The 22,323-nt window shown below is 37.3% G+C and overlaps 1 protein-coding gene across 2 annotated transcripts in view; it reads left to right on the forward strand.

Annotated features, from left to right (window-relative positions):
- Nucleotides 1–22,323, forward strand: part of SMG1 (SMG1 nonsense mediated mRNA decay associated PI3K related kinase) — a 100,492-nt gene that overhangs the window by 55,633 nt on the left and 22,536 nt on the right. For both annotated transcript variants that reach the window (XM_028529281.2, XM_036020884.1), the window contains 20 exons: nucleotides 462–571; nucleotides 1,334–1,481; nucleotides 1,853–2,012; nucleotides 2,667–2,787; nucleotides 6,149–6,397; nucleotides 6,718–7,002; nucleotides 8,235–8,379; nucleotides 8,522–8,660; nucleotides 9,865–10,095; nucleotides 10,221–10,398; nucleotides 11,290–11,451; nucleotides 12,003–12,220; nucleotides 12,521–12,675; nucleotides 14,832–15,054; nucleotides 18,030–18,276; nucleotides 18,696–18,925; nucleotides 19,988–20,236; nucleotides 21,306–21,444; nucleotides 21,530–21,639; nucleotides 21,744–21,962. In XM_028529281.2, coding sequence (XP_028385082.1) covers nucleotides 462–571; nucleotides 1,334–1,481; nucleotides 1,853–2,012; nucleotides 2,667–2,787; nucleotides 6,149–6,397; nucleotides 6,718–7,002; nucleotides 8,235–8,379; nucleotides 8,522–8,660; nucleotides 9,865–10,095; nucleotides 10,221–10,398; nucleotides 11,290–11,451; nucleotides 12,003–12,220; nucleotides 12,521–12,675; nucleotides 14,832–15,054; nucleotides 18,030–18,276; nucleotides 18,696–18,925; nucleotides 19,988–20,236; nucleotides 21,306–21,444; nucleotides 21,530–21,639; nucleotides 21,744–21,962 — 3,718 coding nt within the window. The remainder of the gene's footprint in view (nucleotides 1–461; nucleotides 572–1,333; nucleotides 1,482–1,852; nucleotides 2,013–2,666; nucleotides 2,788–6,148; nucleotides 6,398–6,717; nucleotides 7,003–8,234; nucleotides 8,380–8,521; nucleotides 8,661–9,864; nucleotides 10,096–10,220; nucleotides 10,399–11,289; nucleotides 11,452–12,002; nucleotides 12,221–12,520; nucleotides 12,676–14,831; nucleotides 15,055–18,029; nucleotides 18,277–18,695; nucleotides 18,926–19,987; nucleotides 20,237–21,305; nucleotides 21,445–21,529; nucleotides 21,640–21,743; nucleotides 21,963–22,323) is intronic.

Raw genomic sequence — 22,323 nt, forward strand, 5'->3', positions numbered from 1 at the left:
GGCAGGACTATTAGAATGTAAGAATGAGATAATAACATAGACCTACAGGATCTTAGGCATTAAGTGATGGGCGGGCAGGGCCTTGTAGGGGGTTGGGTGGTAGCTTGAGGGGAACTAGATGTTGAAGTTGTCCTGCAGAAGTCTGTTGTCAGTTTGTTGGAGGGGCCCCAAGGAAAAATAGGCTGCAAAGAGAGAAAGGAGACACTGAGGGGTGAGTATGCTAAACTGATGTCAAAAGCTGTGACCTTCAGGTTTGCTACTCCAATTTTAGTGCTAAATAAGGTGGTGGTCACATCTTCAAAAAAAAAAATAAAATGGTGGGCTGTGTTGAAAGAACTTCATTAAAAGAATGCTATAAACTGTGCTGTCTTTTTCTAGAATTTGTTGTTTTGTTGTTGTTTTTTAATGGTTCCACAGGCTGAATAGGGTGTAATACAAACTAACCAATATTTTAATTACAGATCACTAAGCAGTTTTGAGTCTGGAGAATTTGTTGAATGCACTGAGCAATTAGAATTGTTGCCAGGAGAAAATATCAATCTACTTGCTGGAGGATCAAAAGAAAAAATAGGTATTTGAGATAATTTTAAAATTAAATATTTTTATGGACAAGTTGCTTAATGTATGGCTTAGTATATTTTACTAGGCAATCTGGAAAGTTACTGTACATTTATTTTGGGGCAAAGTTCCATGTGAATCAACAAATTTAGGAGTGTTCTATTTATATTTAATTTGGCAAATAACAGTTTCATTAAAATTAAGCCAACAACAACAAAAAGGCTACACTAATACTTTGAAATTTATCTAGCCATTTGCTTGAAAAAGTATAAGTAGTATTTAAGCTAAATATTTTTTGTGCTTGACACCTTTTTTAAATCATTTTTTTAATTAATATTTGAATACAGTTGTCTCCATTGTTCCATCACCACTTTCCCCTGTGTGCTTTGACATCTTGATGTGGTTCATTCTTTATCACAACCGAAACATTTTGTGTGCTGTACTAAAGTTAGTATTGTGTAATCTGTGTGATAGTATTGATTTGCTAGATTCAGTGACATATGCCAAAGTAGGTCTAGTTTAGCCCCTATAAATAGTAGGTTACTAACTGATTTTTGAGCCTTGAAATTAACTGACTCGGGAGAGGTCTGAAGTATAACTTTATATAGAGTATAATTTTTATATAGGTATCAGAAATTTAATTATTGTGCATAGCTGGCTGAACCTAATATGAAAGGAGGTATTCATTGGTGATTATTTTTAGCACTGTCAAAATATCTTATCACCTGTACATTAAAAGGGAATTAACTGAATGGGATCTATTTAACTTTTGTAGATATGAAAAAACTACTTCCTAACATGTTAAGTCCAGATCCAAAGGAACTTCAGAAATCCATTGAAGTTCAGTTATTGAGAAGCTCTGTTTGTTTGGCAACTGCTTTAAACCATCTAGAACAAGATCAGAAGTGGCAGTCTATCACCGAGTAAGTTGAATTCTAAGCAGGTGAATGTGCACTATGTATACCTTACGACAAATGTTTGTACTCTGGTGGGGGTGAGGCAGTTTCTAGATCACTACAGTGCTAGTCGTGGTAGCTTCGTTTTGATTGTAGAAGTCATGTAATATGTGGATGCCACTTGCTTACACACTGAGGCTGAAAGTAAATAAAATACTAACATCTCCCAAAACAAATGCTCTGACTTGGTTACACCGTTTTACTAAAGAGCAGGCCTACTCTTCTTCCTCCAGTTTGGGTGCCAATATGGAAGCATCTTATCAAACTGCTTTATACCCTTTAGTGGTTACAAGTTGAGAAATCTCATTTATGAATTAATAATAAACATTTTGTTTCAGAAATGTGGTAAAGTACTTGAAGCAAACCTCCCGCATAGCTATTGGACCACTGAGACTTTCTACTTTGACAGTTTCCCAGTCTCTGCCAGTCCTCAGTACCTTACAGCTGTATTGCTCTTTTGCTTTGGAGAACACAGTTTCTAACAGACTTTCTACAGAGGTGCGTATAGGTATATTTTTACCAGGGTAGTCTCCTGAACATCAATAGGCACTAGGGTAGAATAAACTTGACTATTTTTCAAGTTTTTAAAATAGCATCTGTAACTTTGTTAGACAAGCTAGCAAATCCAGAAATCTAAAATGCCATTTCAGACAGATTTTCATTTGAGAAATATGTAAGGCAGGTGGAAGAACTTAAGGTACATAATCTCAAGGATGCTAATTGCTTAATTTTTTTTCTTTTTCTTTTTGGATAAGGGGTTAGTGTACATAAATATATTTCTGTTGGGCAGATTATATAAATTTTATATTTGACTAAGATGAAGACACCCCCTACTCTTACCAGATAGGGTAAAGTTTAACCAAAGATAAGCTCTTCCAAAGAGAATTATAGTAAGATGTGCATACTTTTTGATAAGTACATTGGTAAGTTACACTTACATTCTGAAAAACAGTCTTGGATGGGTGAAAGTGTTTTCTCTTAGAGCATCTTTTCCACTTATGATTAGAAGATGCAGTGAAGAAGGTAGAGAGTTTAATATAAATAAACCTGGAATAGAGTTGATAGTCAGCCTGTGGAGATGTAACTGAACTCAGTCTACAAACATGTAAGGGATCCTGTTTCCACTAAGGGGTTTTGGTTTTACCTTGGCAGGACTGTCTTATTCCACTGTTCAGTGAAGCTTTGCGTTCATGTAAACAGCATGATGTGAGGCCATGGATGCAGGCATTGAGATATACCATGTACCAGAGTCAGTTGTTGGAGAAAATAAAAGGTAACTAAGGTTAAAAAAAAGACTTATTCAGATATAATTTACATATGATAAGTGTACAGTTCTGTGAGTTTTAACACATCCTCACCTATGTAACCACTGATAAAATCAAAATACACACTATTTATCTACCCTGAAAGGTTTCCTTATGCCTTTTCACAGTTATCTCTTTCATCTGTCCATCCCACACAACCACTGATTATCTTTCTATCACTATAGATTAGTCCTGTCTTTAAGTCCTGTTTTTACTAAAATGTTATATAAATGTAATGATAAAGTCTTTTGTGTCTAAATTCTCTTGTTTAGCATTTTATTTTTAAGGGTTACCGATGGTACAAGTACCAGTGTGGTCTTTTATATTGTTGAGTACTAGTCATTGTATGGATATGCCACAGTTTATCTGTTGACCCTTTTATGGATATTTGTATTGCTTTTGAATTTGGGCTCTTGTGTATAAAGCTGCTGTGAAATACATGTGGAAGTTTTTTGGTGAACATGTACTTGTATTTCTCCTTTAAATGCCTAGGAGTGGAGCCCTGACTGGTGAGGCTTGGTTGGGCATTGTCCTGCAAAGTGAAAGATCACTGGTTCAGTTCCCCATCAGCGTACATGTCTGGGTTGTGTGTGCAGTCCCTGGTTGGGGCATATCCAAGAGGCAGCTGATAGATGTTTCTCTCTGGCATTGATGTTTTTGTCTCTCTCTTTCTCTCTCCCTCCCCCCTCTCTAAAAATGAATGAATGAATGAACAAATAAATAAATAATTAAAATTTAAATGCCTAGGAGTGGAGATGTTGGGTGGTATAGCTTAACTTTCAAAATACTTCGCCAGTTTTTTATAAACTGATTACATATACTACACTCTTTCTGGCATGTACATTGTTGGTATTGTTAGTCTTTAATTTTAGTCACTGGAGTGTGTATGTAGTACTATCTCATTGTTTTATGTACATCTTCCTGATGATTAATGATGTTGAGCATCCTTTCATTTGCATAATGGCCATTGTATATCTTATATTCTTTATTTAAAAATATTTTATTTATTTTCAGAAGGGGAAGGGAGGGAGAAAAAGAGGGAGAGAAACATCAATTGTGGTTGCCTCTTGTGTGCCTTCTACTGGGGATCTGGCCCACAACCTGGGCATGTGCCATAGCAGGGAATTGAATCAACAACCCTTTGGCTCACAGGCTGGTGCTCAGTCCACTGAGCCACACCATCTAGGGCTATATCTTATATACCTTAAAATGCCTGTTTAAATCTGACTCATTTTTAATGAAGTCATAAGACTTATTTATGCATTTGTCAGCCACACCAAATGGCTTGAAAATTAGCATTTGTAAAAATATTTGTCTCATTTTAAAGAAATGTCATGTTAAAGGGATGCTAGCAGTTTACTTTTACTGTTCTAAAGTGGAAAGTTTGCTAGAATTCTGTAGAATTTTATTTGAAAATGGGGTAGCTGGGCTTACTGAGCCAATTTAAATGTTAAATTCTGATTGAGCTAATACTGGGAGATGGACTTGCATTGTAGGGTGTCTGTTGGTAACTGTGGCTCACACCCTTAATGTCATATGTTTGGGTTTGGGTCTTTAGACCAACAGTTGCAAATTGAGGCATCTTAGGGCAAGTCATTAAACTTCCGAGTCACTTTCTTTTTTGGTCAAGGAGATTGCTCCACTGATGTGATTCTTGTAAGGATTTATAGGAGATGAGACAAGGTATATGAAAGCCTTTGCACAGAACATAGCATGCGGTAGGACTAAAAATACCATTTCCTTTTCTATCCTCTTATTGAACATTTGAACATTTTAAAATTGAAAAGAAAAAGTCAGTAATCCATTTGTTTTATTTAGAGACAGAATGCCGCTCCTCCTCCCTTTTCTTTTATTCATCAAGTGTTTATCAATTGTGTGCTTTGTGCCAGGTACTGTGCTTCAGTTTGGGATGTAATGATGAAAAGACAAGCCTGTTTTCTGTATTCCTAGGACCAAAGGGATTCTAGAGTCTAGCAGGGAAAAATGACATTAAATAAGAAACAGCAGTATGGTGTACTGCACGGAAGTACACATGCAAGTTGCTAAAAGAACGTGCAACAAGGGCACTGCTTAATCCTAGGACTCGAAAAGGACTTCAGAGGAAGTACCATTTAAGATGAGACCTGAGGGAGGTAGAGGTGAGAAAGAAGGCAGACTGATTTAATTTAAACAAACATCATATGTGAAGGACAGTGGCAATGATGAAAGATGCTTAGATGACTCAGTTTGCTTAAGAGATGGGACCCAGACATGAGTCAGTTTGCTCAGAGTGGGAAGAGATGAAGCTGAATGAGATTGAGATTGTAATGGAATGTAAAGCATCAGTGCCTTACAAGCCACATTCAGGAGTTTGGGCTTTGTCAGAGGGCAGTGGGAAGCCATCAAAAGGAAGTTAAGTGTTGAGACTTCCCTCTCTGTAAGATTGCTTCAGTTGCAGGTTAGAGAATGGGCTAGAAGAAGGGGAGACTGGGGGAAAAGGTACCAGTTAGGCTGAAGTCCCTGCTAAAGGTAACCAAGGTAGTGGCATTAGGGACAGAAAAAATCACGTGATATGAGGGTTGAAAATAAAAGTCTAAAATGACTGCTAGGACTTTCTAAAGTAGCCCGATTGAGAAAGAGATACTAGGAGAAGGAAGTAAAAGGTTTGAAGATGGAAAATGGATTTCACTTGACACAGGTTAAAGTGCCTTTAAAAATCCTGAGTATAGGTGATTGTTAAGCGGTAGAACTCACATGTATGGTCCAGGCTAGAGATAAAGATTCAAGAATCATCAGCATTTGTATGGCAGTTAAAGCCACAGGAGCAGGTAATATTGTCCAGGGAAATTATGCAGAGTGAGAAGAGTAGAGAGCCTTAGGACCAACCTGAAGAACACCAGTTTTAATGGATTAATGGATGGGTAGTGGAGGAGAAGGAAATGGAGAAAGGATCCTTCAGAAAGGTAGGAGTAAACCAGGAGAGAATGGCATGATAGAATGGCAGGGGGTACTTGTACGTGAAGTGGGGGTGGTCTAGCTTTAGCCTCATTCCCTACCCTTTGGCCTAGGCTCTTTGCTTAAAAGATTCAGAAACTAAACATTGAATTTCTTTTAGTGAATGATTTTACTTTTGTCTACTTCGTTGTATATGTTTATTTCAACAAACATTTATTGTTTATTGTATGGCAAGCAGTATGCTAACTGCAGGGGACTTAAAGATGGTGCAAAAATGACCCTTTATTTAGGGAGGTGTAGGGAAGGCAAGAGTTGGGGAGGAATTTTTTGGTTGTGTTTCTGTGCAATCTGGGATTAGACCAATCAGGGACTAATAAAATGTTTTGTTTTCTTCAGAGCAAACAGTTCCAATTAGAAGCCATCTCATGGAATTAGGTCTTACAGCAGCAAAATTTGCTAGAAAACGGGGGAATGTGTCACTTGCAACAAGACTTCTGGCACAGTGTAGTGAGGTTCAGCTGGGAAAGACCACCACTGCACAGGATTTAGTCCAGCATTTTAAAAAACTCTCAACTCAAGGTCAAGTGGATGAGAAATGGGGGCCTGAACTTGACATTGAAAAAACCAAATTGCTACATACAGCAGGTTAGTAAAATGAATTATGGTTAATACACAACTATGATGATAATCATGTGTATGTACATTATGGTGTGAGGCAGTGGTAGAAATGTTGGGTTTTTTTCAGCTGTTGCAGAACTTTCGAGTCCTGAATAAGAATTTTGTGCATTGATTTATCTCTGTAACTTAGTACTTTTAAAAGAATTTTGTTGCTGGTTATTAAGACATGCTTTAAGAGATCATTGGTTATCACTGAATTTGCATGTTTTTAAAAGTTTATTTCACCCCGAAATTATGTCCATTGTTTGCTTTGAAGGCTTCTAAGGATTGTTTTTGGTTTTCTGTAGGCCAGTCAACACATGCAATGGAAATGTTGAGCTCCTGTGCCATTTCTTTTTGCCAGTCTGCCAAAGCTGAATATGCAGTTGCCAAGTCAATTCTGACACTGGCTAAATGGATCCAGGCAGAGTGGAAAGAAATTTCAGGGCAGCTAAAACAGGTTTACAGAGCTCAGCAACAGCAGAACTTCACAGGTCTTTCTACTTTGTCTAAAAACATACTTACTTTAATAGAACTGCCATCAGTTAATACAGCAGATGAAGAGTATCCTCGGATTGAGAGCGAATCTACAGGTAGGATTTCTTTCTCTTACTAGCTTTAAAATAATTAATTTTAGAATTTATTTTGTTCCCTGTTTTAAAGTTTACAATGTCATGCTGGCTGTAATGGGCCACAAAAGTGTCTCTATGGAAATTTATATTGCCTGGAAGTACTATAACTAAAACACGTTTCCTGAATGCCTCTGCCCCACGGGCCATACTTTCTACCTTCCCAATTCACTAAGCTTTTATGGACCTCAATGTGCATGCAATAAGGTCTTGTCTCAGATATCTAAAATTTCACATCACACTAAGAGGAGCAACAAAGATATAACAGTTTGTGGTCCCCTTGACTGGTGGAGCATAGGAAGGAATTCTAGAAATGGCCCTGGCGGGTAGCTCAGTTGATGAGAGCATTGTCCTGATATGTCAGGGTTGAGGATTCAGTCCCTGGTCAGGGCACATACAAGAATTCAGTACATTTATTTTAAAAAGAAAAAGAAATTATAGAAAGATTTGTTTCACATCCTGGCACTAGTGTTAGTAACAGAAAGGTACCCAACAAATAGGGGTAGTTAATTCATTCAGTATTTGAGTGCCAGTTATGGTAGGTATCATTGTCCAGATTTTACAGTTTGGGAGGTAATTAACCTCTGCTGAAACATGAGAATGTGGCCTCATTTTGCTGTTGTGAAGCCTAGGGTCTTAATCACTTACATTAGTCTTACGTTTCTAATGTGCGTTATTATAGGGTCTTGATGTTCATGAGGGGGTAAACCTTCATACTGACAAATGACACTGGAGCAGGTGATTTTTTTTTTTCACTTTTAAACTGGGAATAACGTTATTTGCCTCCTGCATCTTTGAATGAGATTGTATACTCATCACCTTTATATTCATTTTTCCAAAATGTTTAAGCTAAATATAATCATAATGAAATGGTCGTTTAAATTTAGAATGCAGGACACTCTACAACGAATCTGACACCTGAACTATTTCTAAAGTTCAGGATCATGGGAGACATGGACTTATTTTACAGGGTTATAATTTAAGCTTGCTTGGGAAGCTGAGTGATTCATCTCAACATACTAGACTTTTAGAAAAGCATAATACAAATGAAAGTGTTCTCAAATTATGAACTATAGTATTAATGGAACTTACTGTTTGCAGATAGCAAAATCCTAAAATGTTAATGGGAATTCCATTAGAAATTTATGAATGTAACACTGCTGATTGCTTTCATTGTTCTTTCTTCATCATGGCAGTACATATTGGAGTTGGAGAACCTGACTTCATTTTGGGACAGTTATATCACCTATCTTCAGTACAGGCACCTGAAGTAGCCAAATCTTGGGCAGCTTTGGCTAGTTGGGCTTACAGGTGGGGCAGAAAGGTGGTTGACAATGCCAGGTATGTATGTTGAAATGTGTAATTTATTTCATGCATTGTATTGATTGCACATTAATAGTATTGCAAACTAGAGATTTAAAATGTCGGTTGACATGGTAAAGGTTCAGTAGCTGAAATAACAATGACTTGTTTATTTTTATAGTCAGGGAGAAGGCGTTCGTCTGCTGCCTAAAGAAAAATCTGAAGTTCAAAACCTGCTCCCAGACACTATAACTGAAGAAGAAAAAGAGAGAATATATGGTATCCTTGGTCAGGCCGTGTGTCGGCCAGCGGGGATTCAGGCAAGGAAAACATGATACAGTGTTTGGGGGGAATAGTGTCAAGGTCACTGTTTTTTTTTGTTTGTTTGTTTTTTGTTTTGTTTTTTTTTTTAAGATTTTATATATGTATGTATGTATGTATGTATTTTAGAGGGAAGGGAGGGAGAAGGAGAGAGAAAGAGAAACATCAATGTGCGGTTGCTGGGGTTCATGGCCTGCAACCCAGGCATGTGCCCTGACTGGGAATCGAACCTGCGACACTTTGGTTCGCAGCCCGCGCTTTATCCACTGAGCTATGCCAGCCAGGGCAAGGTCACTGTTCTAATTCATTCATTTTGAGGAAATCGATCACATATACTTGATTAAATGTTCTGTTTCAAATAAAAACTTTGGTTTTTAAAATGAAAGTGAGTTGCTGTTTTTCTGATTTCTTGAGAAACCGAGTCATTTCCTTAGGCTCCTATTAAGAAAGGATGAAGTTCACTTTATGTAAAACAGATTACTCTTTAAATGCCCTTCTAATCAGAAATTAGGTTTTTAACACTGGCTTGGGCCTGAGTCCAATGTCCAGATATTCTGGATAGAAGGTATGTGTGCATGCCGCCGTGTGCACGTGTGTTTAAACTTACTAATTTTAGAATCACTAGGTGATTCTAATACATAGTTGGAGTTGAAAAACAAGGGACTAGATGATTGGCAGGATGTATTCTCTCCATTCTCAAAGTTCCTACAGTTCTACAGTGTTACGACTTAAGTATGTAGTTGCAGACTTTAAAAGTTTGAATTTTATTGATTCAGCTTTTACTCTAGACTTGAGCATATATCACTGTCTGCCAAAGCCTGTGTTATGTACACACACAGTACTGTACAGAAAGTAAAGTCTGTTTTGACTGTATTCTCTGTACCTCCCATCTCAAACTTTTGAAAAGATTATGTTTCATTTTCTGCAGGCAGAATATTATATTGTAACTTAGAATATTGAAAGTCCCAAAATCAGCCTTTAATCTTTGTGAGGTGCTTATATCTTCTTAAATACTACATTAGTGATTATACCATAAGGAGAAGCTTATTGATAATTGATTTAGCATGTATAAAGCTAAATATGAGTAGTTTGGTTTTTCATAATGAGAAAAGTACTTTCATTTGACAGGAAAACAAGGCACCTTTCTCCCCTTTCAATTTGTATTAAAAATAGCTTTTTTTTTTTTGCCCAATTTTTCTTTAGGATGAAGATATAACACTTCAGATAACAGAAAGTGAAGATAATGAAGAAGATGACATGGTTGATGTTATCTGGCGTCAGTTAATATCTAGCTGCCCATGGCTGTCAGAACTTGATGAAAGTGCAACAGAAGGAGTAATTAAAGTGTGGAGGAAAGTTGTGGATAGAATCTTCAGCCTGTACAAATTGTCTTGCAGCGCATATTTTACTTTCCTTAAACTCAATGCTGGTCAGGTAGGTTGTGCTATGTTCTCTTTTAGCAAAAATTTATTTGAAATTTCTTTCCTAGTAGACAAGAACAATATTCTAAATAGTTTCTTCTTTCTTTTTTTATTTCTATTTTTGCTCTTTCACCCTAGATTCCTTTAGATGAAGATGACCCAAGGCTACATTTAAGTCATAGAGCAGAGCAGAGCACTGATGATGTAATTGTGATGGCCACCTTGCGATTGCTCAGGCTGCTTGTGAAGCATGCTGGTGAGCTTAGGCAATATCTGGAACATGGTTTGGAAACAACACCTACTGCTCCATGGAGAGGTGATGATCTAAAAAATGTCTAATGAAAAATTATTTCTGGGTAGGATATCTAAGGCAATAAAAAATAGTAGTAGTTGTTCCTTTACGTTTATTATTTAAATATGTTATAGAATAGCTACATTAGTTAATATGACACCCGAAGCTGCTATTATACCACTTCCCTCTCACCTTTTAGAAGAATGGAGAGCTGAGAGGCAGAAGCTTTTTAAATACAAAATAAATTTTGGGGAGAGTGGTTAAAATAAATTTCAGAAATCTTCATGTACTTTGCGAATCTAAAGAACAAAATGAATGACCAAACAAAATTGAAATAGACTCATAGATACAGAGAACGGACTGGTGGTTGCCAGAGAGGAGAGGTGAAGGGGGACTGGGTGAAAAACAAAGGAATTAAGTACAAATTGGGAGTTACAAAATAATCCTGGGGATGTAAAGTGTAGCACGGGGAATACAGTCCGTAGTATTGCGGTAACTATGGGTGGTGCCAGGTATGTACTGGAAATACCAGGGGAATACTACATTTGTAGAGTACTTCATTATCTAAACCACTATGGGTTACATCTGAAATTAATACAAAACAGTATTGAAAGGAAACTGTAATTGAAAACATTTTCATATACTCTTTATAAACATTATGTCTACTTTTACAGTCATTCACAGAAAATACATTTCTCTAGAACATTTTTGAATTACTCTAGATTTTGGTTATAGCTCTGTACTCTATCTAACCAGACTTGTAAAGCAAGACTATTGTGTATGGTTCTTGGTAATCATAGGGAGAAATCTGAGGCCCTTAGAAATGATGCTAGCAAATATCAAGTTGTATCCTTTTGCATCCACTATGTTGATCCATTTTAATAATTTTAAAGTATGTTTCTTCTTATCCTGAAGGAATCATTCCACAACTTTTCTCACGCTTAAACCACCCTGAGGTGTATGTGCGCCAAAGTATTTGTAATCTTCTCTGCCGTGTGGCTCAAGATTCCCCACATCTCATACTGTATCCTGCAATAGTGGGTACCATATCGCTTAGTAGTGAATCACAGGCTTCAGGTATGAAATATTAAAATGCTGCTACTTTGAGTATAAATTATTTTGCAAATAATGTTTGTTAGGTAAATTTTTTTGAGGTTTATATTCCAGAGTTGATAGTTTGTAGTTTTTCTAAATACTATTTTAATAATTGCTGTTTATTGAGAGAGTAACTGCTGTGTGCCTGGTACCTAGGACATGTGCTTTACATGTTATCTTCAGTCTTCCGGTAATCCACCAAGCAGGGGAAATTGAGTCACTCTCATGTTCACTGAGCTGAGTAACTGGTGGATAAGGATTGAAACCAAGTTCAGGACTCTGGCTAGGAGAACACTTCATTTGTTCAGACTTCTTTTCTTCCATTTACCTTCTATTAGCTTATAATATTAATATAAAAGCACAATTTGTAAAAAGGCAGAATATCCATGATCTTTGTTTAGTTTAGTGCACAGAATGCCAGTTATTTAAATGAGTGCTCTGGAGTTGAAGAGCTTATCACTGTTTTCCCTAATGTGATACATACCCACGGGAGAAACATACAGAGTCTTCCTTATTCTCCCATTTTATTATAGGAAATAAGTTTTCCTCTGCAATTCCTACTCTGCTTGGCAATATTCAAGGAGAAGAATTGCTGGTTTCTGAATGTGAGGGAGGAAGTCCTCCTGCTTCTCAAGATAGCAATAAGGATGAACCTAAAAGTGGATTAAATGAAGACCAAGCCATGATGCAGGATTGCTACAGCAAAATTGTAGATAAGCTGTCATCTGCAAACCCAACTATGGTGTTACAGGTACAGAGAACCAACTCATAAGTTTTAAGCCAATTTTTATTAGAACCATTCTCCCCCCAAAAGAACCCATAAGCAAACCCTATTATAAACTATTGTGGTGATATTTGAGGAACAAAGCTTTTAGAGGAATTCAAAATTGGTTTTACAAATCTGTATTGATAGGTAGACTCACTAACAAAGGTTGTCTAATTGTTTTGTGAACAAAAGATGCACACGTTTAACCAGCAGCTTCCAGAATTTGCAGAGTTGTGCTGTCTATGGACTTCTAGATGACCATGTTTGGATGTGCTGTGTCTGCAGGTTCAGATGCTTGTGGCTGAGCTACGCAGGGTCACTGTTCTTTGGGATGAACTCTGGTTGGGAGTACTGTTACAGCAACACATGTACGTTCTGAGACGAATTCAGCAGCTGGAAGATGAGGTGAAGAGAGTCCAGAACAACAACACCTTACGCAAGTATGTTTGTTTGTTTGTTTTAAAGATTTATTTTTGGAGAAAGAGAAAGGGAGGGACAAAGGGAAATAAACATCGATGTGAGAAACAAACTTTGATCGGCTGCCCCTTGCACATACCCCAATCGGGTACTGAACCTGCAACCCAGGCATGTGCCCATTAGTTGGGTAGTCTCTGGGGATCTCCAAGGTGTTAGGGTCAGACAGTGTTAGGTTGATGGATTCTCAGATATGGCACCAGCTTGCTGGCTCTGTGGGGGAAGGCTTTCAAAAAGGACAGTGGCCTCTGCTTGCCTTGATGCCAGACGTATCTGTTCTTCCCTTTATGCCACTGGTACCTTCAAGCTATTTCCCTGGTGCTGGAGCTCAGAGGGAGTGAGTCTGAGTAGGTAAGTCCGTGTGTGAGTTTTGGGTTCTTTAAGAGGAACTGCTTGGGGCTCCAGAAATTTCTTCCACTGACTCAGTCCCTGCTGGTTTTTGCAGCCAGAAGTTGTGGGGACGTATATTTCTGGCACTGGAACCCTGGGCTGGGTAGCCTGGTGTGGGGCTGGGACATCTCACTTCCAGGGTTTCCCTCCACAATTTTTACCCACCTCATGTGGGTGAGGGACCAGCTTATTCTGGGTCTGCGCCCCTCCTACCAGTCTGGATGGATATGGTTTCTTTAATTCTGTAGTTGTCAGACTTCTGTTCAACTTGATTTCTGACAGTTCTGGGTGATGGTTGTTCCACATTTTAGTTGTAATTTTGATGTGGTTGTACGAAGAGGTGATCTGTGTCTGCCTATACTGCCATCTTGACAGGAAGAAAACTGCCTTTTAAAAAAGATGTAAAATATACATGACATAAGATTTGCCCTTTAAACTAGTTTAAGTGACATTAATTAAGTACATTCACAGTGTTGTGCATCCATCACCACTACTCATTTCCAGAATTTATTCCTTATCCCAAACAGTATCTCTGTAGCCACTGAACAGTACCTCTCAGTCCTGCTGTAACTCCAGCCCCTGGTTATTGCTGGTCTACATTCTTGTCTCTGACTGTGACTCCTCTGAGTCCTTTTGTGTCTCTCTTATTCCCCTGAGCATATTTTGAAGTTTCATTCACATTGTAGTATCAGAATTTCCTTCTTTTTATGGCTGATTACTTCATTTATATATGACACATTTTGTTTATGTGCTTATCTATCAGTGGACACTTGAGTTGCTTCTCTTCTCTGTTGGATTTGGATATTACAAACAGTGTTTTTATGAACATCAGTGTACAGAATGATTTTATGTATGAATCAGTGCATTTGCAGGGTCATATGGTAAATTTGTGTTTAACTTTTTTAATAACTGACAAACTTTTCCACTGTGGCAGCACCATTTTATATTTCCACCAAAAGTGCATATAAATTCCAGTTTCTCCATATCCTCAGCAATACTTGTTATTCTTTTTTCTTTTTTGATGGTAATTATCCTAATGGGAGTGAAGTGGTATCTCACTGGTTTTGATTTGCATTTTCCAGTGACTAATAATGTTGAGCATCTTTTTGTGTGCCTATTGACCATTTGTGTATCTTCTTTGGAGAAATGTCTTAGTCAAATCCTTTGCCTATTTTTGAATTGGGTTTATTGTTGTTGAGTTTTAGGAGCTCACTATATCTTCTGGATATTAATCCATCATTAGATACATGGTTTGCAAAAAATAATTTTTCCCATTTTGTGTGTTGTCTTTTCATTCTCTTGATAGTGCCTATTGATGTATATATAAATTTTTAATTTTGATGTAGCCCAGTTTTTCTTTGTTGTCTGTGCTTGTGCCATATCTAAGAAATCATTGTCAAATCCAGTGTCAAGGAGAGTTTCCCCTGTGTTTTCTTCTTAGAGCAGTTTTAAAGTCTTAGCTCTTAAGATATTTGATCCAGTTTCAGGTTTTCTTTGCATATAGTATAAGGAAAGGGTCCAGTTTCATTCTTGGGCATGTGGATAGCCAGTTTCCTAGCACTGTTTGTTGCAAAGGGAGGCTGCCTGTTTTATATGCTGGATTTATGACAATGCCATGTTGTAAGCTACTTTGCTAATATTTATTTTTTCTTACTCTTTTACACTATCTATTTATACTTGATACATTTAAATTGTTCCTTATTTGTATAAAACTTTGTGTCTTCCTGGTCAGAGAAGAGAAAATTGCCATCATGCGGGAGAAGCACACAGCTTTGATGAAGCCCATTGTGTTTGCTTTGGAGCATGTAAGGAGCATCACAGCAGCCCCTGCGGAAACACCTCATGAAAAGTGGTTTCAGGATAACTATGGTGAAGCAATTGAAAATGCCCTAGAGAAACTTAAGACACCGTCAAACCCTGCAAAACCTGGAAGCAGCTGGATGCCATTTAAAGAGGTACAGAAAAATCTCAAGAATGCTTCTAAAATGAGAACACTTCTATGAGATACAAAATTTAAATAAGGGGAATCTTCTTACTTGGAACATGAGATTTTGAAAGCCTATGGAAGTCAGCTTCTAAGAAATGTAGAGAAAGGTGTTTTCTTCATTTTGAGAATTTAGGGGTGAGTGAGCTTAAGGTTGCAAATGTTCATCTACAATGGGTTTGCACCAAGGAAGAGTGTACTCTTAAGAAATTAGTCAGTGATGGGCTCTGGCCTTGAGCTGAATATTGATTGCCTGCTATATTTTCATGAAAGATTAAGAAATTTAATCCTGTGCCTCTCTAGCTTTTCTAATTCATTATTTTGAAGTGAATTCTGCATAGGCTTTTTGGAGATGATTAATATATTTAGATATTTGAAAATCTTTATCTTTTCAGTTTTGATCTCCTTAGTTCTATATTTTCTTTGGTTTTTGTTACAGCAGTAGCGCTAGGAGTTGGGGGAGCCTATTTATTACTTTGTAGCTTTTCCTTATCCCTTCTTTCTGGTTTACCTTTATGATTCCTAACTGATTTCCTTACTTTGGTAATGAGAAAAAGCACACCTTACTATAACTAGTTAACACAAACTGTAAAATTGAAAGAAAATAGCTGGAAGCACAAGACAACACTAACATGAATGATGAAGCTTATTTTGTGTCTCCTAGCCAAAACTTGTTTCCTTGCATTCCAACAATGGTTTCTTGCTTCTTTGTTGTCTTAGTAAATTAACCAAGAAACTCAGAGGAGGAGACATGAGGAATACTTTTTAAAACCAAGTAGGGGGAGGGGTGTGTGTGTGTGTGTGTGTGTGTGAGAGAGAGAGAGAGAGAAGTAAGAAAAATGTTTGATGGTTGTGATCATTTAAAAATTTTTTAAATTGAAAAGAATACCTGTCTCCCTTTTTTTCTGTAATGAAGCTAAGAAAATAGAATTAGCTAAAGAAATACATTTTAGAAGTTTCACATGTTCCTCCCTAATTCTCTCTTCCTCTCTGCAACCACTCTTCTGAATTTTTAACTAATCATCACTTACTCAAAAAAATAGTCCTTGTTTATTTTGATTTTATTTATTTATTTAGTCATTTCAAACAAATTTATTTCTTCACTTCATGAAAAAGAACATTGTAACAGCAGTGTAGCCAGCAAATAATCATAATGGGGTAGAACACTACATAAGCATGAGCTGTTAAAAAATTACAGGGCACACAGTGAGATGGTTAAACTTATGAAAGAGTTCAACAATGCAGGAATCATGTGTGATTCCCACCATGGGGTCATCAGCTGAGCAGGCCATTCATGGTGTTAATTACAGTAACTGAATGGAGACATTTTTAGTTGAGACTAGACATTTTCATGTACTCGTTTTGGTTAACTGCAACTAATTTCAAAAATACCAACATTCCCTGTGTCAACATTGGTTCTTCAAGTTTAGATCGTTTAGGAACTTATTTAAAGTTAGTGACCAGATCTGAATTGCTGCAGATATATCACATGGGTTCTTTTGAAGGAAATGTGCTACTTCTTTGAAAAATAGTAGTTCTTGTTTATTGATGCATTTCTAAATGGTGTATTGTCTAGTTTTTGCCTGTTTTTTAACTTCATATACATGAGATCATACTGTATATATGTGTCTTTGCTTACTATTTCCATTATTTATGAACTAGCCTTAAGGGTTTGTTTTGTTTTTTTATTTTATGATTTATCCATATTTTCTGTACAGCTGAACATCGGTCTATTGTAGGAAAATACCATAGTTTACCCATTGTTCTGTTAGTGGGTACTGGGTTTTTTTCCAGTTTTGTTTTTCCTTTTATGAACAAAGCATGTTAAGGGTTGATTTTAAATTCTTTTCACATGAAAGTAGAGTCCCTAATTCATTAGCTCAGGTGCAGATTTTTGAGTTAGCTGCAGATAGGAACACAAGTATAGATGTGACCTATTCCCTGTCAGTTATTAGAAGGGATTATGGTGTTTTTCTGCATACTGCAAGTGGTCAGAGCTCTCAGACCCACTTTTCAAGCTGCTTCCTAAGGACGTGTCTACCTGAAAACCAGCACTGGCTACATCTTTTGCTGTATTGCAAGGGATGAATTAATTTGATTTGGCATTGATTATAAATAGCTTAACAGTGGAGAATTAGTCTGCAGGCCCTGAATTTTGTGATCAAAGAGTGATTTCCATCCATCTGCTGTGATTTTATTGCTAATTTAGACAGAGGAGGGGAAGGGGCCCTACAAAGTAAACAACCACCTAGAGCACACCAGCACACCAGTGTTTCCCCTCCCAGGAATATCCAAATACGAGGGATGACCCCCCCAAAACAGAATTATTTTTTGGAGGGTGGGCCCTGTGTAGTCAGACTTCCCCTGCTAAATGAAGTGTTTAGGACTGTATCAGTGTACCACTGGCATTGTTGTAAGAGGCGGTGTTCAGCTTCAGTGAATTTTTGTTGAAGACTCAGCACATTTGTCCATTTCATGATGAGTGATTTACAAGTGCATTTGACCCCAAATAATGGCATGATCCCCATGCCCTACCCTCTCTTATTCACCTGATCTTGCCTCAAGCAACCGACTTTTTTTGTTTGTTTTCCCTGGATGAAAAAAGTCCTCAGAGAAATGTTTTGACCATTTCTCTGAAGAGGTGAAACAAAAAAGGGCAGAAGCACTAAAAGGCATCAAAATGGATGAGTTCCAAAACTATTTTAAGTAGTGGAAAAGAAGTCTCAATAGCTGTATTGCATCAAATGGAGAGTATTTTGAAGTTTAAACATTAAGAATAAATATGCAATTTTTTATAAATAAACTCTGAGTTTTATTTGGGTCCCCCCTCATACATGACCACAAATTAAATGTGTTGGTATTTCAAGGTTACTTTGATGCCAGATTGAATATGGAGGAAATTAAGTGTTGTAATGATAATATAAACTTGTTTTACCCATCTTACAGATAATGCTGAGTTTGCAACAGAGAGCACAAAAACGTGCAAGTTACATCTTACGTCTTGAAGAAATCAGCCCCTGGCTGGCTGCCATGACTAACACTGAAATCGCTCTTCCTGGAGAAGTCTCAGCCAGAGACACTGTCACAATCCACAGTGTGGGTGGAACCATCACAATCTTACCTACCAAAACTAAGCCAAAGAAACTTCTTTTTCTGGGATCAGATGGGAAGAGCTATCCTTATCTTTTCAAAGGTTAGATTTAAAAGAGCATTAGTTTGATTATTAATGCTCTGTGTGTGTGTGTGTGTGTGTGTTAGGAGAGAATTGCTTCGGGTGAATTTTTATGTGTCATGAATAACAGGGAGTATCCTGCATCTTATGTGACTTTGAATGGAAGTGGTTGGATGCTGCGGAGTAAAATTTCCCAGTCCCCCTCTCTCTGCTTATGAATTTGTGCCAGCAGAATAACTGAGATAAAGCTAATAATGCCAGGTATCTTATGACCAAATTGAATGTGCTCTAAAGCTCTCAGTGTGTCTACTTGGCTGTCATTTCTTGATTTGCTGTTGCCAATCAGAAGGACACAAAATGTGGTATGTTTCCAAACCTGTCCCCTCGTACTTCATCCCATTTGGTCACCTGCACTAGCTACTTTAATGTCGTTTCCATAGGATTGGAGGATTTACATCTGGATGAGAGAATAATGCAGTTCCTGTCTATCGTGAATACTATGTTTGCTACAATCAATCGCCAGGAAACACCTCGTTTCCATGCTCGACACTATTCTGTAACACCATTAGGAACACGTTCAGGGTTAATCCAGTGGGTGGATGGAGCCACACCCTTGTTTGGTCTCTACAAGCGATGGCAACAACGGGAAGCTGCCTTACAAGCACAAAAGGTTGATAAAAATTCAAGTATACATATATTTTTATTTGAATGTGCCTAACAATTCATGTATATTAGTCTCCATTGTTATATGTGAAATATTTCTAGGTTTACTGCACTTGAGTGTTTTTTTTTTTAACTTTGTAAGTTAAAGAAGAAACAGACTTGAGGTACTTAAGAAAGTGCTTTTGAGGGACATTTTATAAAAATAAATTTTAATAGGCAGAAATAATGACACTGGGTTAACCTTCTAGGTCAGTGTTGGGGGCTAGGGCGATAGTGTGGCTAATACTCTGATAATTCACATCTTAATGCTTTTTATTTGGCTTAATGCTTTTAAATTAAATTTGTAAATATGAGATAGCTTTGACCCACATTCTTTTAAATTAAGTATGTAAGAAAAAACTTTAGAGTTAGTCACTGTTTTGTACCTGTGAAATTTATACTTTGATGTAGACTAGGAGTTTTATTTAGGATTTATTTTAGTTAAATATTCTAGTGCTTAATATCTGCCAGGAACGGTAGTACTAAGTGCTGTGGATGTAAAGATAAATTTTATACAGTCTCAACCTCATGATGCCACATCTATCCTGAGAAAATGCTTCTAATTAGGCTAGGTATGGGAAGGAGCAAGAGTTTGCAGGGAATCAGGTTATAAAAGTAGGTGTAGGAGACTGCAGAACCATTGTTGAAGGGTAAGTTAGAGATGCGCTATCTAAATTTTTGTCTAAATATCTTTAATATTGATGATGAAGTCATATTGATGAAGAATGAAATATGTGTATAAATTATAAGTTTAAACTGAATTATACATTACAAAGAAGAATGTACTTGAATGATGAATTTGAATTGAACTTCAAGAAAATATAACACTAGACCAAGTTTTTAATAAAGTAGTAGTGGTACCTAATTACGAGAAAGACATAGATTGTAAGAAAAATTGGCTTTTTGGTGCATGAAATGATGGCGAATCCCACTGGGGGAAAACATTTAAAAGTACTATTTTGCATTCAAAGTAATATTTATACTTATTTAAATAAAGTTGATCTTTTATTTTAAAATAAATTTTTTTCAGGCTCAAGATTCCTATCAAACCCCTCAGAATCCTGGAATTGTGCCTCGTCCTAGTGAACTTTATTATAGTAAAATTGGCCCTGCTTTAAAAGCAGTTGGACTTAGCCTGGATGTGTCCCGACGGGATTGGCCTCTTCATGTAATGAAGGCAGTGTTAGAAGAGTTGATGGAAGCCACCCCACCAAATCTCCTTGCTAAAGAGCTTTGGTCATCTTGCACCACACCTGATGAATGGTGGAGAGTCACGCAGGTGTGGTTTTGGCTGGAACCAGTATTGTTTCTCATGCCTGCTTCCTGTCTTGTCTGTCTGGATCACCCTTCTTCCTCCCTGCCTCCCTCCATAGTTGGTGGTTTGAGACCTATATTTGAATCTTATATTACACTTATTTTTGTAAAAGATGGCCATGACTGTGTAAGGGCAGAACAGAGGGAATTATGGATGAAATGAAAAGAAGAATCAAAACTTTAGAAAGGGGAAAACTAGAGAGGCTGAAGAATACTTTTGTTTTTTAAACCCAGCATTCTGATAGTGTTGGGTTGGCCAAAAAGTTCGTTCTTTTTCCCCTCATAAGATGGCTCTAGTAGCATTAGTTGTCTTTAACTTCATTTGAAATGATTTTGTTAGATTGTATTGTGACAACTGTCATATCAGTGTGCATTTTAAAAAAACTTAATCAGAATTAGTGAATTTTTGTGTAGCCATTTTAACATTGAAGATAGAAGAAAATATACACTTTTAGCATATTATGCTTTATTATTTCAAGAAAGGTAAAAATGCAACTGAAATGCAAAAAAAGATTTGTGCAGTGTATGGAGAAGGTGCTGTGACTGATCAAGTGTGTCAGAAGTGGTTTGTGAAGTTTTGTGCTGATTTCTCTCTGGATGATGCTCCATAGTTGGGTCGACCCATTGAAGTTGATAGTGATCAAAGTGAGACATTAGTTGAGAATAATCATTGTTGTACCATGTGGAAGATAGCTGCCTACTCAGAATTTCCCAGTCAGTGAAGTTAGTGGTGAAAATGAAAAATGTGTCTTTTATTTTACAGAAAAAACCATGTGGACTTTTTGGCCAACCCAGTAACTTAAGCAGACCAATGAGGCCCATGGTGTTGTGTGCAGCTGCTCAGTGCAGAACCTCAGCGACCCTGTGTAGCAGCCCTGAGCAGTGCTAGCTATTTATTTAGAAACAGAGGAGAGGAGGGTTATGGAATTTTTTAAGTTTTAGAGCATCAGTCCATGTTGGAAAGAAATTTGCTAATGTGAATTTGCTAAAGGAATTTGCCGATTTACCTTGTTCCCCCACCCCTTCCTTTTCAGTCTTATGCCAGATCTACTGCGGTCATGTCTATGGTTGGGTACATAATTGGCCTTGGAGATAGACACTTGGATAATGTTCTCATAGACATGACAACTGGAGAGGTTGTTCACATAGATTACAATGTTTGCTTTGAAAAAGGTAAAATTAACTTAGATTTTATATTTAATATGAGGGTCAGATTTTTTTGTTGACAAGACAAAAATACCATGATTTCTCTTCTAAGGTAAAAGCCTTCGTGTTCCTGAGAAAGTACCTTTTCGAATGACACAGAACATTGAAACAGCACTGGGTGTAACTGGAGTAGAAGGTGTTTTTAGGCTTTCGTGTGAGCAGGTATACTGTTTTCTGTTATACCTCTTAAAATAAACCTTGTGACATGAAAAACTACATTTTCATGAGGAAACTTGTGGCCATACTTAAAATTCTTTTAAAAACAGGTTCTACACATTATGCGGCGTGGCAGAGAAACTCTGCTGACATTGCTGGAGGCCTTTGTGTATGACCCCCTGGTGGACTGGACAGCAGGGGGCGAGGCTGGGTTTGCTGGTGCTGTCTATGGTGGAGGCGGCCAGCAGGCTGAGAGCAAGCAGAGCAAGAGAGAGATGGAACGGGAGATTACCCGCAGCCTCTTTTCTTCCAGAGTAGCTGAAATTAAGGTGAAGTCAATGATAAGAGGTCATTGCCATCTTTTTGTTAATAGAGTTAATGTGTCCATAAAAAAGTTGAGTGAAACAGTTTTTATTTTATTTGCAAGATTTTAATGTATAATATTGAAATGGCAGTAAATAGGGCAATTTGATGTCTTTTTTATTAGGAAACACTTCCATACAAAGACACCTTTTTTTAATAGATCGAAATGTGTTTGCCAATGACTGTTTTAACTTCTTTAATTGGATGACTTCCCTCAGTCTTGGTTTTATATCCTGGTAGCCAGTGATGCTGATCTTGTTTTGTGTGGTATGGTGGTAACTGTATAGTATTGTGGAATTGAGTCTTACTTTATGGCTTTGTGAACTT

The sequence above is a fragment of the Phyllostomus discolor genome, chromosome 3, assembly GCF_004126475.2.
Source record: "Phyllostomus discolor isolate MPI-MPIP mPhyDis1 chromosome 3, mPhyDis1.pri.v3, whole genome shotgun sequence".
NCBI lineage: Eukaryota > Metazoa > Chordata > Mammalia > Chiroptera > Phyllostomidae > Phyllostomus > Phyllostomus discolor.